Source organism: Gastrolobium bilobum, unplaced genomic scaffold (genome assembly GCF_033153095.1).
Source record: "Gastrolobium bilobum isolate Gb01-03AN ecotype WA unplaced genomic scaffold, APGP_CSIRO_Gbil_v1 utg41727, whole genome shotgun sequence".
NCBI classification, from domain to species: domain Eukaryota; kingdom Viridiplantae; phylum Streptophyta; class Magnoliopsida; order Fabales; family Fabaceae; genus Gastrolobium; species Gastrolobium bilobum.
The window spans coordinates 42049-55813 of NW_026895458.1; the positions used below are offsets into that span (position 1 = coordinate 42049).

General features: G+C 33.6%; 3 protein-coding genes across 4 annotated transcripts; 2 read left to right on the forward strand and 1 right to left on the reverse strand.

Moving 5' to 3' along the window:
• Positions 1 to 325: 325 nt before the first annotated feature.
• On the forward strand, positions 326 to 3142 carry LOC133312947 (uncharacterized). Its single transcript, XM_061514246.1, has 4 exons — positions 326 to 459; positions 559 to 767; positions 938 to 1167; positions 2673 to 3142. Exons 1-4 carry the CDS (start codon positions 368 to 370, stop codon positions 2949 to 2951), a joined length of 810 nt encoding a protein of 269 aa, XP_061370230.1. The 5' UTR covers positions 326 to 367; the 3' UTR covers positions 2952 to 3142.
• Positions 3143 to 4426: 1284 nt separating this feature from the next.
• On the forward strand, positions 4427 to 7124 carry LOC133312956 (uncharacterized). The gene is made up of 6 exons (XM_061514258.1): positions 4427 to 4940; positions 5743 to 5845; positions 5976 to 6041; positions 6239 to 6394; positions 6551 to 6647; positions 6933 to 7124. The coding sequence occupies exons 1-6, from the start codon at positions 4427 to 4429 to the stop codon at positions 7053 to 7055; spliced, it is 1059 nt and encodes a 352-aa protein (XP_061370242.1). The 3' UTR covers positions 7056 to 7124.
• A 1742-nt stretch (positions 7125 to 8866) lies between these two features.
• Positions 8867 to 13481, reverse strand: LOC133312929 (rab GTPase-activating protein 22-like). 2 transcript variants are annotated; one of them, XM_061514220.1, is made up of 5 exons: positions 13089 to 13481; positions 11226 to 11335; positions 11086 to 11135; positions 10759 to 10812; positions 8867 to 10583 (listed from the first exon to the last, which is right to left on the reverse strand). In XM_061514220.1, exons 1-5 carry the CDS (start codon positions 13252 to 13254, stop codon positions 9362 to 9364), a joined length of 1602 nt encoding a protein of 533 aa, XP_061370204.1. In that variant the 5' UTR covers positions 13255 to 13481; the 3' UTR covers positions 8867 to 9361. The 2 variants fall into 2 exon arrangements, with proteins under 2 accessions (XP_061370204.1, XP_061370194.1); XM_061514210.1 differs by having other exon boundaries at positions 11226 to 11361; positions 13079 to 13481.
• Between the last annotated feature and the right edge of the window lie 284 nt (positions 13482 to 13765).

Consider the following 13765-nt stretch of genomic DNA (forward strand, 5'->3'; position numbering starts at 1 on the left):
TTCTATTTTTCAAAGAATTCTATAATATTAAATGTAATTTTTTATTACTATATCCTTCAAAGATTTATTAAGCATTAGAAATCTCCTCTCCTACCACTCTCACTTCGATGTCCGTACCAATCACTTTTTTATTTTTTATTTTTTTCTTTAAGGTAGGCCCTACCCCTTTCTCTGTCAGTAAGAAAACTTGCATTTCTCATTTAACGAAATGAGAAATTGCAAGCACTAAGTTATTTAAGTCATTTTGTATTGAATGTAAATATCTACTTTCACCTAGAAACATTAAAGCCTTAAAGAAAAAAAAAAAAGTGTATAAAATTAGACGCAATCGTGTTCAACGGTCGTTGAAAGTGTTTGACGGAGAAGAATGGAGAAATCGGGGAAGAGAGTGTTGCTGACCTCAAACGGCGACGAAGTTTCGCAGGGTATTGCTTTCCATTTAGCCAAACAAGGATGCAGGTGAATGATTTCTCTCTCTCTCTCTCTCTCTCTCTCTCTGTTTGTCATTTTTTGTTTGGTTTGTTGAATGAAGTGAACATGATTTATTGATTGATTCAGGTTGGTTTTGATGGGAGATGAGGCCTGCTTGCTGAGCATAGCCAACAAAATCATGAGTTCCCTCAACCTCAGAGGTTCTGATCCTGTGGTCCAGGTCGTTGGTTTGGACATGGAGGGTGAATCCGAATCCGTTTTTCATGACTCTGTTGACAAGGCATGTCAGATATTGGGCAAATTGGATGCTTTTGTTAACTGTTACACTTATGAAGGTAGTCTTGCCTTAACTGTTGCTGTTACTTATAATCATGTGACTATCAAAAGTTTGAATGGAACAGTTATATAAATAAACCGATTTTTATCAAATACAATTATTTGGAAGACCTAAATTGTGTGTGGATGGATCTATGAGCTGAATTGGGCTTCTAATCATTTGAAACAGGAAAGATGCAAGAGCATCTTGAGTTGGCTGAGAATGAGTTCAAGAAAATAGTGAAGATCAATTTTATGGCTTTATGGTTTTTGTTAAAAGCTGTTGGCCAAAGGATGCGGAACTTCAAGACAGGAGGTTCCATTGTATTCTTAACATCTATAATAGGTTCTGAAAGAGGGCTTTATCCAGGAGCTACTGCATATGCCTCAGCTTTGGCCGGAGTGCAGCAGTTAGTTAGGGTAAGAGAATATCTATTATCAGCTTCTTCTTTTTTTTTTTTTGGTTCTGCAAATATCATGATTGTGATATTGTCAAATTATTTGTTTGAAAATTGCCTTGTCAAATTTGATGGATTTTACATTTAGTATGACAACCGGAGAAAAAAAAAAAAGGAGAAAAAAAAAATATAGAAAAGAGAGAAGGTTTTTATGACTTTTGATTGCAGTCTGTGATGTGTCCTTGTGTGATGGTGTTCCTTGGTTCATACTAGAAAATTTTGTTGACTTTTATTGGGGATCAACTTTTTCGGCCGACTTTTTTTATGGAGAGAAGTTGTGTTTTCTATGAAATTGATTGGACCGTAATCATTCTTTCTCAGAGTCATGATTGACTTAATCACTGCATTGCTTTTATTGGATATATACTTCTGATTTGAATTACATCCTGGCATGTCTATTTCAATACTAGACAGTTAGAATGAGAAGTGGCTATACATTTTTAGGAGCAGTGCCTACATGGATTGCACAGGAGATGAGATGAAATCATATGCTTTTGCTGCATGTTAGAAAATGACTAATTGAAATAGGTATTATGAGAAGGATGAGGAGAACAAAGGAGAAGGATGATTCAAGTGCAATACCTTCTTCACCATATAAAATGAAAAAAAAAAAAAAAAGGAATCTCCCACCCTGCAGAAGGGGCAAACTGCGTTAACTACTGTTAAAACTTTTGATCCCCTTTTAGTCTCTGCCTTTTTCATAATTATTCTGATTGCTCCCATTGTTCTTGTAAATTCTTCCTTCAACAGTTCTATCTTATATATCAAATCCATTAATTATTCTTTCAATTTGTTTGTACAATTGGGAGTTGCGACTACTTTTGTTCTAAAGTTACCTAGAAAATTTATGTACATAATAAGGACCTAAGTTGGTTATTGGATTGGAAGATAAGGTTGCAATCAATTTAAAACTTAAAGAATATGATTAGAAAAGGAAGACCGAGCAAAATGGTGGCAAGAAAGAGTCAGCTTTGATTTGACTGATGTGATATGCACAATGGATGTGGTGCATGCTTTATTAAGTTAATCTAATTTGATCAGCTGAGATTATTTAAGTCAAATTTGGGAAGTTTTTAGCTGATGAACAAATTTATGTGACTGAATAGAGGGCATGATATAATTTAGTATTTAGATGTTTACGTTATCTTGAATGACAAAAGTGAACTTTTACTCTTTCTCTGTAGTTGCAATGGGCTTTTCTTGTTGAACTTTGGCCAGAGTTAAGCTTAAGCCTATTCTAAAGCTCCCATATTAGAAGTACACCATGCTTGAAGTTCCTATTAAGCACTGAACTTGTGATATTTTAGCTTTTTTAGTGTTTCCTTCAATTGGATTATTCAGGATTTAATATATAAGCCATGTGGTGTGAAGTTGCTCTGATGTATATTATAACTGCTTAATCACACAATTCAAGATAGCTTTTAGTTGCATTTCACATTTGGAGTGAAATACTCTTGTTTTCTTCAGGCATCGGCTTTGGAGATAGGAAAGTACCAGATCAGAGTTAATGCTATTGCAAGGGGCCTGCACCTGCTTGATGAATTCCCATTATCTGTGGGAAGGGAAAGGGCAGAGAAGTTGGTGAAGGAGGCAGCGCCACTTGAACGATGGCTTGATGTTAAGAATGATCTGGCTTCTACAGTTATCTATCTAATCAGTGATGGATCATGCTACATGACAGGAACAACCATATTTGTTGATGGGGCACAGTCTATAACCAGGCCTCGTATGCGTTCCTTTTTGTGATTTTTCCTCACAATATGAGCAGCTAGATAGAACTGAAAGGAATCTTGCAAGGGATGTTCTACCACACATTTCTTGAAATGACATCATTTGTGAAAAAGAAAGTCATATTTGGTGGGTTTAGCTACAATGTTGGTGTATCATTAGATATATAATTTATCGAATAAATATCAAGTTGGAGCTTTACTAAACAAATTTGTGGATGAATATAATTATATGGAATGGATTAACCCATACCCCGTATATGTGGTCTAATTAAGAGTTAAGTGATTAAACTGAAATATTCGAATGAATCTGACAAAACAAATTGAATATGCATGAATGTGACAAAACCATTTGATGACAAAACAAATTGGAGAATCAGAAATTCAAGCAAAGAAGAAAGAAAGAAAATTGAATACACATGAAAATTTGTTTAAGATAATGTCTCAAGAAAAATAAACATTAATTCAAAATATGATCAGTGGCCTAAAGCAAAAACAATACAAACAAACAGGTACTTTGCATCAATTTTCACCATCTTCTTGGACTCCAATTCTTCATAATCTCTTTTCATGGAGGAGATGGATTACCTTGAAAAAGTTGGTAGGTATTATGGAAGGGAATAACCTTGGTTGGCGGTACACATGATTCATTTCGGATGAATTATTGCCCTCTCTATTAATAGTTTTTCAACTTTTGTAAATAAAGCAACCATGCCTTCCAGTTCCAGACTCTCAGTATGGAAATGTGACTATTTTGATCGGTTTACCTTTTTTTTTTTTTTTTTTAAGAAAAAAGTGAAAAGAATAAAATAGTGAGGGAAAAAAAAAAAGATACAACAAAAGAAAAAAAAGGAAAAGTTTTTGACTGGATGGAGAATCCATTAATTAAGAGGATTCATGAGATCAATTTTCACATCTTTCATAGCCATTATACTTACCTTTTAACTCTCTTTTAAGCTTACTTGAGTGATTTTAATAATAATTTATGAAATTGACTCGATTGGTCATGTCAAAAGAATTCCTAATTCAGCCTGAAACAAAAAAAAACATATTAAAAATATATATTTGATTTTGATTTTAATTTTAATTCAGATAGCACAAGTTCATAATCAAAGCATTAATTAATCACAAGTGTTATTATTCCAATAAAAAATAACACTCTCTCTTCTTATTTGTCAATGAAGCTGAAACAACCAAATCCACTTCACAATCATAGGTTGTGGTTAATTTAATAATGTTGTCACATTACTAATGCAAGCAAAAGGCTTTAGAGCCATCCAAGCATAGAAGCCAATTTAGTACATAAATAAAATAAAATTAAAAAAAAAAAAAAAAAAAAACATAGCAGAAAATGGCAACTATAGGTCATTTCTCATTTGAGCAGTGCTGTAAGAACCCTTAATTAAATTCCAACCACTAATAATAACCGGTTTCCCCTCCCATAATATCTTTCTTTATCCCTCTCCATAGCTCTTTCTCTGAAGGCACCTGAAAATGTCAAAGGCGGTGGTTTGTGTCCTAATAGCCACCGCCATATTGTGCCTTATAATCATATTATCCCCATTGAACCTTAAGGAACCTAAAGGTAAAGGCCTTAATCGTAGGTTAGGGTACAAAATACTTGAGCATGCACCAAATTTTGACCCTCTTATAATTGTGACAAAGATTGAGAGAGAGACAGAAAAAAAAGAGCAACATGATGAGCATTCTCCTCCTCGTATGTTGTCAACAACATCGACGGTGAGTGAGGCTTTGGAGACTTATCAATATCTTACATCGGGTGGAAGATTGAACACCACGTTGAGGTTGATCATTTTGTTCCCATTGTTGGATAGAGAACCCAAAGATGGTGTTGTTGGTTTCAATGAGTTAGAGGCTTGGATTTCTCAACGAGCTGTTGAGAGATTGGATTATGTCACCCAGGTTGAGTTGGACTCCAAGGACAAGAATGGGGACTTCGCTATCTCTTTTACCGAGTTTCTACCTCAGTTTTCTGAAAAGGATATACGTAATTTGTTTCCTCTTGTTCGTTTTTTTTGTTTTTTTTAACCATTTTGTTAGCAATTAATCTTCCTAGCTAGAGAAAAAAGGGTTTACTCTAACTAAGGAAATTTAACATCATCACATATTAAATGAGGTTTAAAGTCGATGAATTCAAAGAAACAACAAGAACAGATTAAGGAAAAATAAATAAATTAGAGAATAAGTAAATAAATATTCACTCAAAGTAATTGAGATATAAAATTATTAAATGAGTTTTAACAATATTTTATGTAATAGTTTAAGAACAAATCTCGGTTCATAAGACTTCCTGACTTGCGAGGATAGAGATGATAGATTTGACTTGCGAGGATAAAGATGATAGATTTCCTGACTTGTGAGGACAGAGGTGATGATTAATTACACGCATAGTTACTCTTGCACCAGACTCCAACATGGTACAATGTTACTGCTCCTGCTCCTCCAAGTCTTGTCCTAATAACATAGCATACAAGTCTATATGTAATTAAATAGTTAATAGTTTAATCTTAGTAGTTAGGTAAAATAAGCCTACTCTTTGGACGAGGGAGTGAATTAGAGATATAAATTAATTTATGGGCTTTTACCTAGTAACTTCTGTCTCAAGTTTATCATGCATGGGAATATTGGTTCCTCTGAAAATTTTTGGTTGGATTGATCCTCTCTTTTTTTTTTTTTTTTCTCCTTTTATGTTTAGGGTTGGATTGATCCAGTTGTTGATAAAGTTTTTGTTGAATAGTGAGTATATATATTGGATATGGGTTTGACAATAAAAGTATATGCTGAAACAGAAAAAAAAGATATGGGGCATGGTGAAGCAGGATGGTGGATGGAGAAATTTGATACTGCAGACATTGATCACAATGGACTTCTTAACTTCACCGAGCTGAGAGAGTAATAAACAATTGATCACTATTTCTTTTTGTTTTCAATATTCTTTTATACATGGTTAGTTACATCTTGCCTGAATTGTTATTATTTTATGCACTGGAATTGATCACAAGAGATTCAACTCTTCTTGCAGTTTTTTGAACCCAGAAGACAGCAAAAATGTGGAAATGCTGAAATGGATGTTGAGAGATAAAATTAAGTAAGTTCTTCTTGTAAAAAAGAGTACAATTCTTGTCATTTGCTTATAATTAATTTAGATTATAGTTTAGTGGTTATAGTTTCAATTGGGGAAGAGAATTTCAGTTACGTATATTAAGCTCATAATTTCCTATATGGACCCACTTGAATGTGCAAATTGGCTTAATTAGCATACATATTGCTTTGTTTGTGATCCAGGCGCATGGACGATGAAATGGATGGGAAACTGAATTTCGACGAATTTGAAGACCATGTATATAGTACTTACGTAAGTTATATGGACTTTGAAACTAATGGAGGGAATGTACCTGATGCAAAGGATAAATTTGCTGAGCTTGATGTGAACAAGGACCAGTAAGTTTTTGTTTCTGCCTAGGAAATATATGTTTCTACATAATCAACAATTATAAATTGAATTTTCATTCTTTGACATAAGCTATATATCTGGTTTAGTGCTATGGAATTGTTGTTTTTGTTGTTCTAAACTTACCATTAACATATATTTGGTAGGTTATTGTCACCGGAAGAATTGATACCGATACTTCCTTACATCTACCCTGGAGAGCTAGCTTATGCTAAATATTTCACGTGCTATTTAATGAATGAGGTTAGTTACTTTTCATGAATTGTAAAAGTTTGTGTGTTGCGTGATTGGAATACAAATAGAAGGCAATTATCAATGAAATGAGAATGGCGAAAAATAGGAATGTAGCCAAGCACATAGCATATTTACATATTCTCTCTCGTGAAGTCTTTGTGATTAAGTAGTCACCAATTCGATAATAAATTCGTATATTATTCATCCTTCAGGTTCAATAGTATTAAAGAAATATAATATTATTAAAAGAAAAGGTAGTTTGAATATGTGAGATTGTTGGTTCTGTTTGTGCAGGCTGATGATAATGAAGATGGAAAATTGTCACTCCAGGAGATGCTTGATCATGAATTTGTTTTTTACAACACAGTTCATGCAGATGGGCATCAGGAAAGCGATGATGAACACGATGAGCTTTGATGTATGAATATAAAAATAAATAGTGAACTAGTTCTTCCTGATTATGATTTTGTAAAATATAGAACTCAAACAAATCCAAAACGAAATAATTTTGCCCCTTTCTCAATCGGATGCATAATTAACATTTTAATTTGGTCTTTTTTATTACTAATAATAATAATAATAATGATAATAAACTAAAATGTTAATTTGGTCTTTAGGCATGAATGGTTTATTTTATAACTTCATTTTATCATAGGTAAGCTATTTTTTCCGAGGGTTGGGTCAGGATTAAACGGGATAGAATATAAAACATTCCATCCGTCTCTTATCTGGAACTAATTCTACGCTCTTTACCTAGGAGCTTCATTTGTAATATGAAAATCAGCACCTGCTATAGGTCAACCCCATAAAAGAAGCAATAAATATTACATGACATAAAGTTCAACAACAGTAAATATCTTAGGAACGAATTTGGGCAAACAAAAAAAAAAATCATTGACTTTCACAATAACAAATCTCTAACTCTATTCAAATTTTGCCCACATAATTAATAATTATTTCTATTCACTAAATAATTTAATGCAAGCTATAATCCAAATTAAATTATTTCATGTACATGCCATTGTGAATTTTTTTTCATATCAATGTTATTCAAATTATTTTTGTTATGAAACATACATAAATATTGACGATTAATTTAAAAAATATATGTTGAAAATATAACTTTTTTTCATTTTAGAAAATTTTGTTAGACATTTGATATCTTTTATTTAAAATTATATTTTTATAACTTTTTAACACAATCTAATTCACCTCAAATATAGAATAGAATAACATAATTATATCATATATTTACTGGGTTTCAATTTTATCATGCAATAAGAAATAAGTATCTTATACTATAGACAAATTTTGTGTAGGACTCGTATCTATTAAAATATATATATATATATTCTACATAAAAATTGAAGGGTCACTAATAGATAAAACAATTCTCATACCAAATCGATATCCCCATACCAAATCGATATAAACATATTAACCCTACAAGCTACAGGGGTCAACAAAGTAAACTTATCTCTTTTGTAGTTTTCTCTACTTTTCATTGTGTGATTGCTCTAATCTTTATATTCAGTTAATTATATCATATACTTATATAGTGCAAATCGACATAAACATATTAACCCCACAGGGGTGAACAAAGTAAACTTATCTCTTTTGCTTTTCTCTCTTCTTTTCTCTACTTTTCATTGTGATTGCTCTAATCTTTATACTCACTTTTGTGCTAAGACTTTTATGATAGATCAATGCTTTTAATGTAGGCAAAACATAAATAAAAGACAAGTTAAATCAAGTTTTAATAATTTTAAAGATAGACTTGGATTAAAAGAACCATTGGGAGTAAGTGATAATCACAAGAAGTTTTTGAACTTTTCAAAAAAAAAAACACTGAGCATTTCTACTGTTAATGGATAATTGGGAGTAAACAGCACAAACTCAAAGTTTAAGAGATTGTTTTACACTTTATCGGTTAAATGGATGTCCATTGCACGGAAGAGGGTTTTGTACATTTAATAAAGAGAAATAATTTTATCATGCAAAAACTATTTTACATGAGAAAATTTTCTATGTAAAATGAGAAAATTAATTCGAGATAGGATATTATAACAACTAATTAGTGTTATTACCAATATTACTACCAATCAATTTCACCGTTAGATCGATTATGTTAATCCAACGGTTATATTTATTTCCATATTTGTATGGTTATGACTTATGATTCCACATATTTAATATGAAAACATTAAATATAGAAAATCATAACCATACAAAGATGAAAATAATATAACCATTAGATCAATAATCGATCTAATGGTAAAATTAATTGGTAGTAACACTAATTGGTTGTTACAATATCATTCCTCAATTAATTCCCTTTAATAAATATGAAAAGGTCTTTTAGACCCTTCTAAAAAATGCGGAGATAAATCTTACGTAACTTAAAGCTAGAAAAACAAGCATCCTAGTTACAGCGATGAATGGTTTGAAGAGATTTAAAGAACAAGAGAAAGATGAAGCTAAAATAAATAAATAAAAGATGCCATGTGAATCTAGCCAACCTCCATCTGCACATTAGCCACCATTGTCGAGACAGCCATACAAATAAGCAATGCCATGTTTAAGGAGCTGACCTCGGAGTAATAAACAACAACCTTTGCAGTTCCAGTGCTAATTTTGGATCAAGAGGAGAAATCTGGTAGCCTGAAAAATAAGTTTTTTCACGATAATAATATAAACATGTTGGTTTATTTCAGTCATCAGAATTATGTCTCTATCTTGTCATGAAGCGTGACCACTAAGTTATGTGCATCATCTAGCAATTTCCAAATATCAAGCTGTCCTAACATGCTATTGCATTCTCTAATGATCTCATCCATGCTGCTGTACTTCTCAATGATCAATTTCCTTCTCTGCAATACCGAAGCTGCTATTGCATAAAGCAATAAATCTTCTGTTGGTGGAGCACGCTGCCTAATTCTGCTCCATGAAGATTTCCCAATACCTGCCTTGATAGCAACTTGATCTGCCCACATTACTTCCCAAAGGCAAAGAGTCTGTTCAAATGTCAATTCCCTTCGAAACAATACCACCACCATCCTATAGACAAAAAAGCAATCCTCAGCCTGAAGCTTCTCCAAATGCCTAAATAGATGGGCATCCTTAAACTTGATTATTTTTGCAACTGTATCCAGTTGCCTCCGAATACCCACCTCGTCAAGCCTAAAATTTTGCCGTGCCTTCTTCATGAATCCGACAAAACACCAGAAAGCCTCATGATCCTCAGCTATAATACTAACTATAGGAGATAGTAGGTCACTCATACCCTGGCAGTAGCCAATTTCAGAGTCATATAGTGCATATGCTTCAAGAATAGCAACTAGTCGGGCAGCATGGAAGATTCTGCTGGCCTCTAGGTGACCATAATCCTTCAAGCCAACAGCCTCAGCAGTGCGACGTGCCCTGCTGTCTGATATTGCAGCTTGAGAGGGGTAGGATGCCATCCATTCTGCATTTGCACGTACAGCATCAAGTCGGATAATCCGTTGCCAGGTGGAAAAATCTTCAGTACTTGGTAGTTTTGATGGAACTTTTGCTTGTAAGGGAGAAGAGAGTTCCTTGGAAGCTTTCTTGGGACTGTTCTCTTCCTGAAAATCATCGGAAGGAACTGCCTGAATTACTTCAGGACCTTCTGAGGTGACTGAATCAGAGGAATCAGTATCCTGAACAGAGGCATCAGCATTGTTGACATTAGAAACATCATCTCCTTCCAGCAGGGCACTGGACGGATTATCTGAATATTCAACATCTGGGCTCTTGTCCTCACTAGAAAGGGATTCCCTGGCACTGGCTGCATCTTCAGAACTAGAAGAACCAGAATCTCCATCTCCTTCATAGCTGATTTCACCAATTTCATTTAAATTAATGCTATCATTTCTTTGCTTGATGAGTTTCCGACATTGCCTGCGAAGTTTCTCGTATTGCTTTCTGTGTATAAAGATTTGCAATATATTCATCATGATGTTAACAAGGCCCCGCCCAGCGGCCCAAAAAAATGGGAAAAGTACAAAGAATATAAGTTTAAAGTCTGGGGAAACATAATGGATCAAGCACGAAAAGAAATGATTAATTAAATATTTGGAGATCAAACTTATATACCAACCTATTCTGAATTCTTCTAAAATCTCTTTCGCTTTTGGTACTTTCCAAGTCATACCTGTTTAAAAGAACAAGTGTAATCAGTAACCATATAAAAGTTATCTGAACAAATTAATACATGTAGAAGAATGAAAAGAAAACAATAAAATGCATTCTAATAAACTAAAATAAAGAAGGGACAAGCCAAACCATATCCTTCCTAATAAATAAATGGAGAAAAACACCAAGGTTGAGCTATTAATTCAAAGATGAATAAGATTCATCGTAAGTATGCAAGGAAATAAATAGTAAAGATCATCTAGAAATCAAACAAGAACAATAGCGTGCTTACACTCCAAGTAGGAATGGCCAAACCTCAGCCCTAATACTAGGATCAACACCCTGCATCAGATATTGATAATGCAATTAGTTCCTCAAAGAACCATGGGAAACACAATTTTAAAGTCTAGATAAAAGGATAGGTATACTCACTCCACTGCGTACTCTTTTCAGGAACTTAATTCCACCATCACAGAATCTACCATCTTCTGTAAACAAGCTTTTCCACTGCTGAGGTGAAAGGGCATCCTTTCTTTTCCTGGCTGACCATGGTGATTTAAGCCGACCCCTTAACATATGATGGAAAAAAATTAAGAACTACTATGTCAGCAATTTTTAGAATAGAGAATCAGCAGCCAACAACCATGGAAGTAATTAGAGTTGTCAAAAAGTACAAAAAAAAAGATATTCTTCCATATTCCAAGTAAACAATAGTGCTATTGAACAATCAAGAACCTTTTTCAAGCCAATTATGGTTGAAAAAGCATCTCTAAATTGAAGCATTTTACAATTACAATTTCTATGTTGATTACAGTCTTGCCACAGATTTCATACATTTTATTATGTTAGTGTTTGTTGATTTTTTTGAAATCCTATATGTGGAACTGTCTTAGTTCCTTAATGATAAAGCACTCAAATGCATCCAATACTACAAGCATTCAACTTACATAGTTAATATTGTATTAGTGCTACCTACTATTTGCATGTGAAAATTAACTACACAAGTTTAAGAAGTATCAGTCTAAATTTATGATTGAAGCTCCTGTCAGTTGTCGACTTCTAGTACAACAAATTACTAACCTCAGTATACAAAGCACCAGTGGCTCTCTTTACTGCTAAAGTTACCCTTTTTTAATTTTAGTAATCAATTTAGTCTTTCTGAGGGAGGAAAGAACCTATGTTCTCCGAGAAAAAATTTCTGGGGATATGAAGAATAAAAGATTGTATTTGAATAAAATCAACATCCCTTAGATGTATATATCCAGACAAAATCCAGATTATTAACGCCCCTAAATTAAGTAATTGATGCAGCAGGACAACCATGACTGTATTTTTACATGCCAAAAATATATTTAGGTCCAGAAAATATCATTCTCCAGTGTACAGATGAACATGAGACATGCTCATTAAATATATGATAGCACATATTTTTCTTTTAAGCTCAGGAAAGAAACACAGCAACAGCAGGATTTGGATACCAATGAAGATCATCATTACGTAACATTCTCATAGCCAACCACAAATGCAATCCTAACAGGTGATTTCGTTAAGGGCAATTGATTTGAAATGAATAAGAGATGAAGCTGAAAACAAGAAGAAAGGAACTTCAATTCGAGGAATTTTCCTATTCGAGAATATACACCAACACCAAAAGAAAGATTCATTTTCCTCTCAGCATCTCTCTTCCCTCCTCTTCATCTTCTTCTTTCACATGAATCACATCAAAAAAATTTTTTTTTTTTAAAAAAACATACTTTAATTCCAACAAATGAAATAATTCTACCAGCACCACAAAGTAAAAATGCACACTAGCCGATCAACCTAAGCTGACAATGATAGGAAGATTGGGGATTCCGAGAAACAGAGATCTGCCACGAAATAAACACAAAACCATAGAACAATCCGAGTTGAAACACATCTTTTTGGTAACTAAAAAACAGAAATTGAGAACAAAAGGAAAGAACTCACCGATCAGACGGTGAACGAGAAGAAGCCGGTGAGGAAGAGTTAACAACGACTAGAACCGAACGCAAATTAATCCACGACGACAACGACGATGAAGAAGAAGGAGAGGAATTCGAAGACGACGAAAATGGATTGTTACTTCGTCTAAGGGGATTCATCTATAATAATTCCTATATATGCATAAATACATACATACATACATACACACTTTTCTACGTTGTGTCTAGGGTTTTTCGAAGCTCTCTAATGTGATTAATTTTATTTTATTTTTTGGTTCAATTGTTGTTATTAATATTATTTTTGGTTCTTGTTGGTTTTACCTACTGGCACCGTAGAAAATGACAGCCAACAGAGCAACGCCGGCTAGGGCCGTGAACACAACCGCAGAAGTAGAGGGCGTCGCCGGGGCAGCCATCAACCAGAACCAGCCGTTGCCGCCGCCGACGGCGAGAATGGTAGTGTCGCTGTTGCTGTACAAGAGGATGGATGTGAACATGAACGAGAAGATGGATTGAAATTACCGCGATGCCCTTTGCTATGCTCAACCCTTTCTCTCTCTCATCATCTTCTTCTTCTTCTTATTCTGCAACCACCGCGCTATTTCTTTTTGCTTTTGTCACCTTTTTCGTTCTCGTAGAAGCCAAACGTGGAAGCCAAGTTCTATTCGCTCTTATCGTCTTTGAAAATGCATTCGAATTTAGAGGGGCACGGAATCCCGTTTCCCAGATCACTGAATCAAGTTTACCGGAGTAATAACATTTTGTCACTTTTGTTTTTTAAAAACAAAGAAAAATAATCAAAAAAATCATTTGGCTGAATATTGATAAAAATATTTTTATAATTTAATGTTATGATATTACTTCGATTATATTTATATGTTAATACTTAATAATTACACATTTAAAAATAAAATTTATAAATGTATGATATTTTTTACTGAAATCGCTTTTTGAATTTTTTTTTTTAAATATAAATCATATTGTATTAATTTTTTTCCTTTCATGAAA

What these genes read in the sequence shown, in the direction of transcription:
- LOC133312947 (XM_061514246.1), top strand. Translation starts at nt 368, where the DNA reads ATGGAGAAATCGGGGAAGAGAGTGTTGCTGACCTCAAACGGCGACGAA. An exon ending in TTAGCCAAACAAGGATGCAG is followed by an intron (nt 460 to 558) that starts GTGAATGATTTC and finishes TGATTGATTCAG; the next exon opens with GTTGGTTTTGATGGGAGATG. An exon ending in GAGTGCAGCAGTTAGTTAGG is followed by an intron (nt 1,168 to 2,672) that starts GTAAGAGAATAT and finishes TGTTTTCTTCAG; the next exon opens with GCATCGGCTTTGGAGATAGG.
- LOC133312956 (XM_061514258.1), top strand. Translation starts at nt 4,427, where the DNA reads ATGTCAAAGGCGGTGGTTTGTGTCCTAATAGCCACCGCCATATTGTGC. An exon ending in ATGTTGAGAGATAAAATTAA is followed by an intron (nt 6,042 to 6,238) that starts GTAAGTTCTTCT and finishes TTTGTGATCCAG; the next exon opens with GCGCATGGACGATGAAATGG. An exon ending in CTTGATGTGAACAAGGACCA is followed by an intron (nt 6,395 to 6,550) that starts GTAAGTTTTTGT and finishes TATATTTGGTAG; the next exon opens with GTTATTGTCACCGGAAGAAT.
- LOC133312929 (XM_061514210.1), bottom strand. Translation starts at nt 13,254, where the DNA reads ATGTTCACATCCATCCTCTTGTACAGCAACAGCGACACTACCATTCTC. An exon ending in TGAAAAGAGTACGCAGTGGA is followed by an intron (nt 11,136 to 11,225) that starts GTGAGTATACCT and finishes TATCTGATGCAG; the next exon opens with GGTGTTGATCCTAGTATTAG. An exon ending in TGGCCATTCCTACTTGGAGT is followed by an intron (nt 10,813 to 11,085) that starts GTAAGCACGCTA and finishes TCTTTTAAACAG; the next exon opens with GTATGACTTGGAAAGTACCA.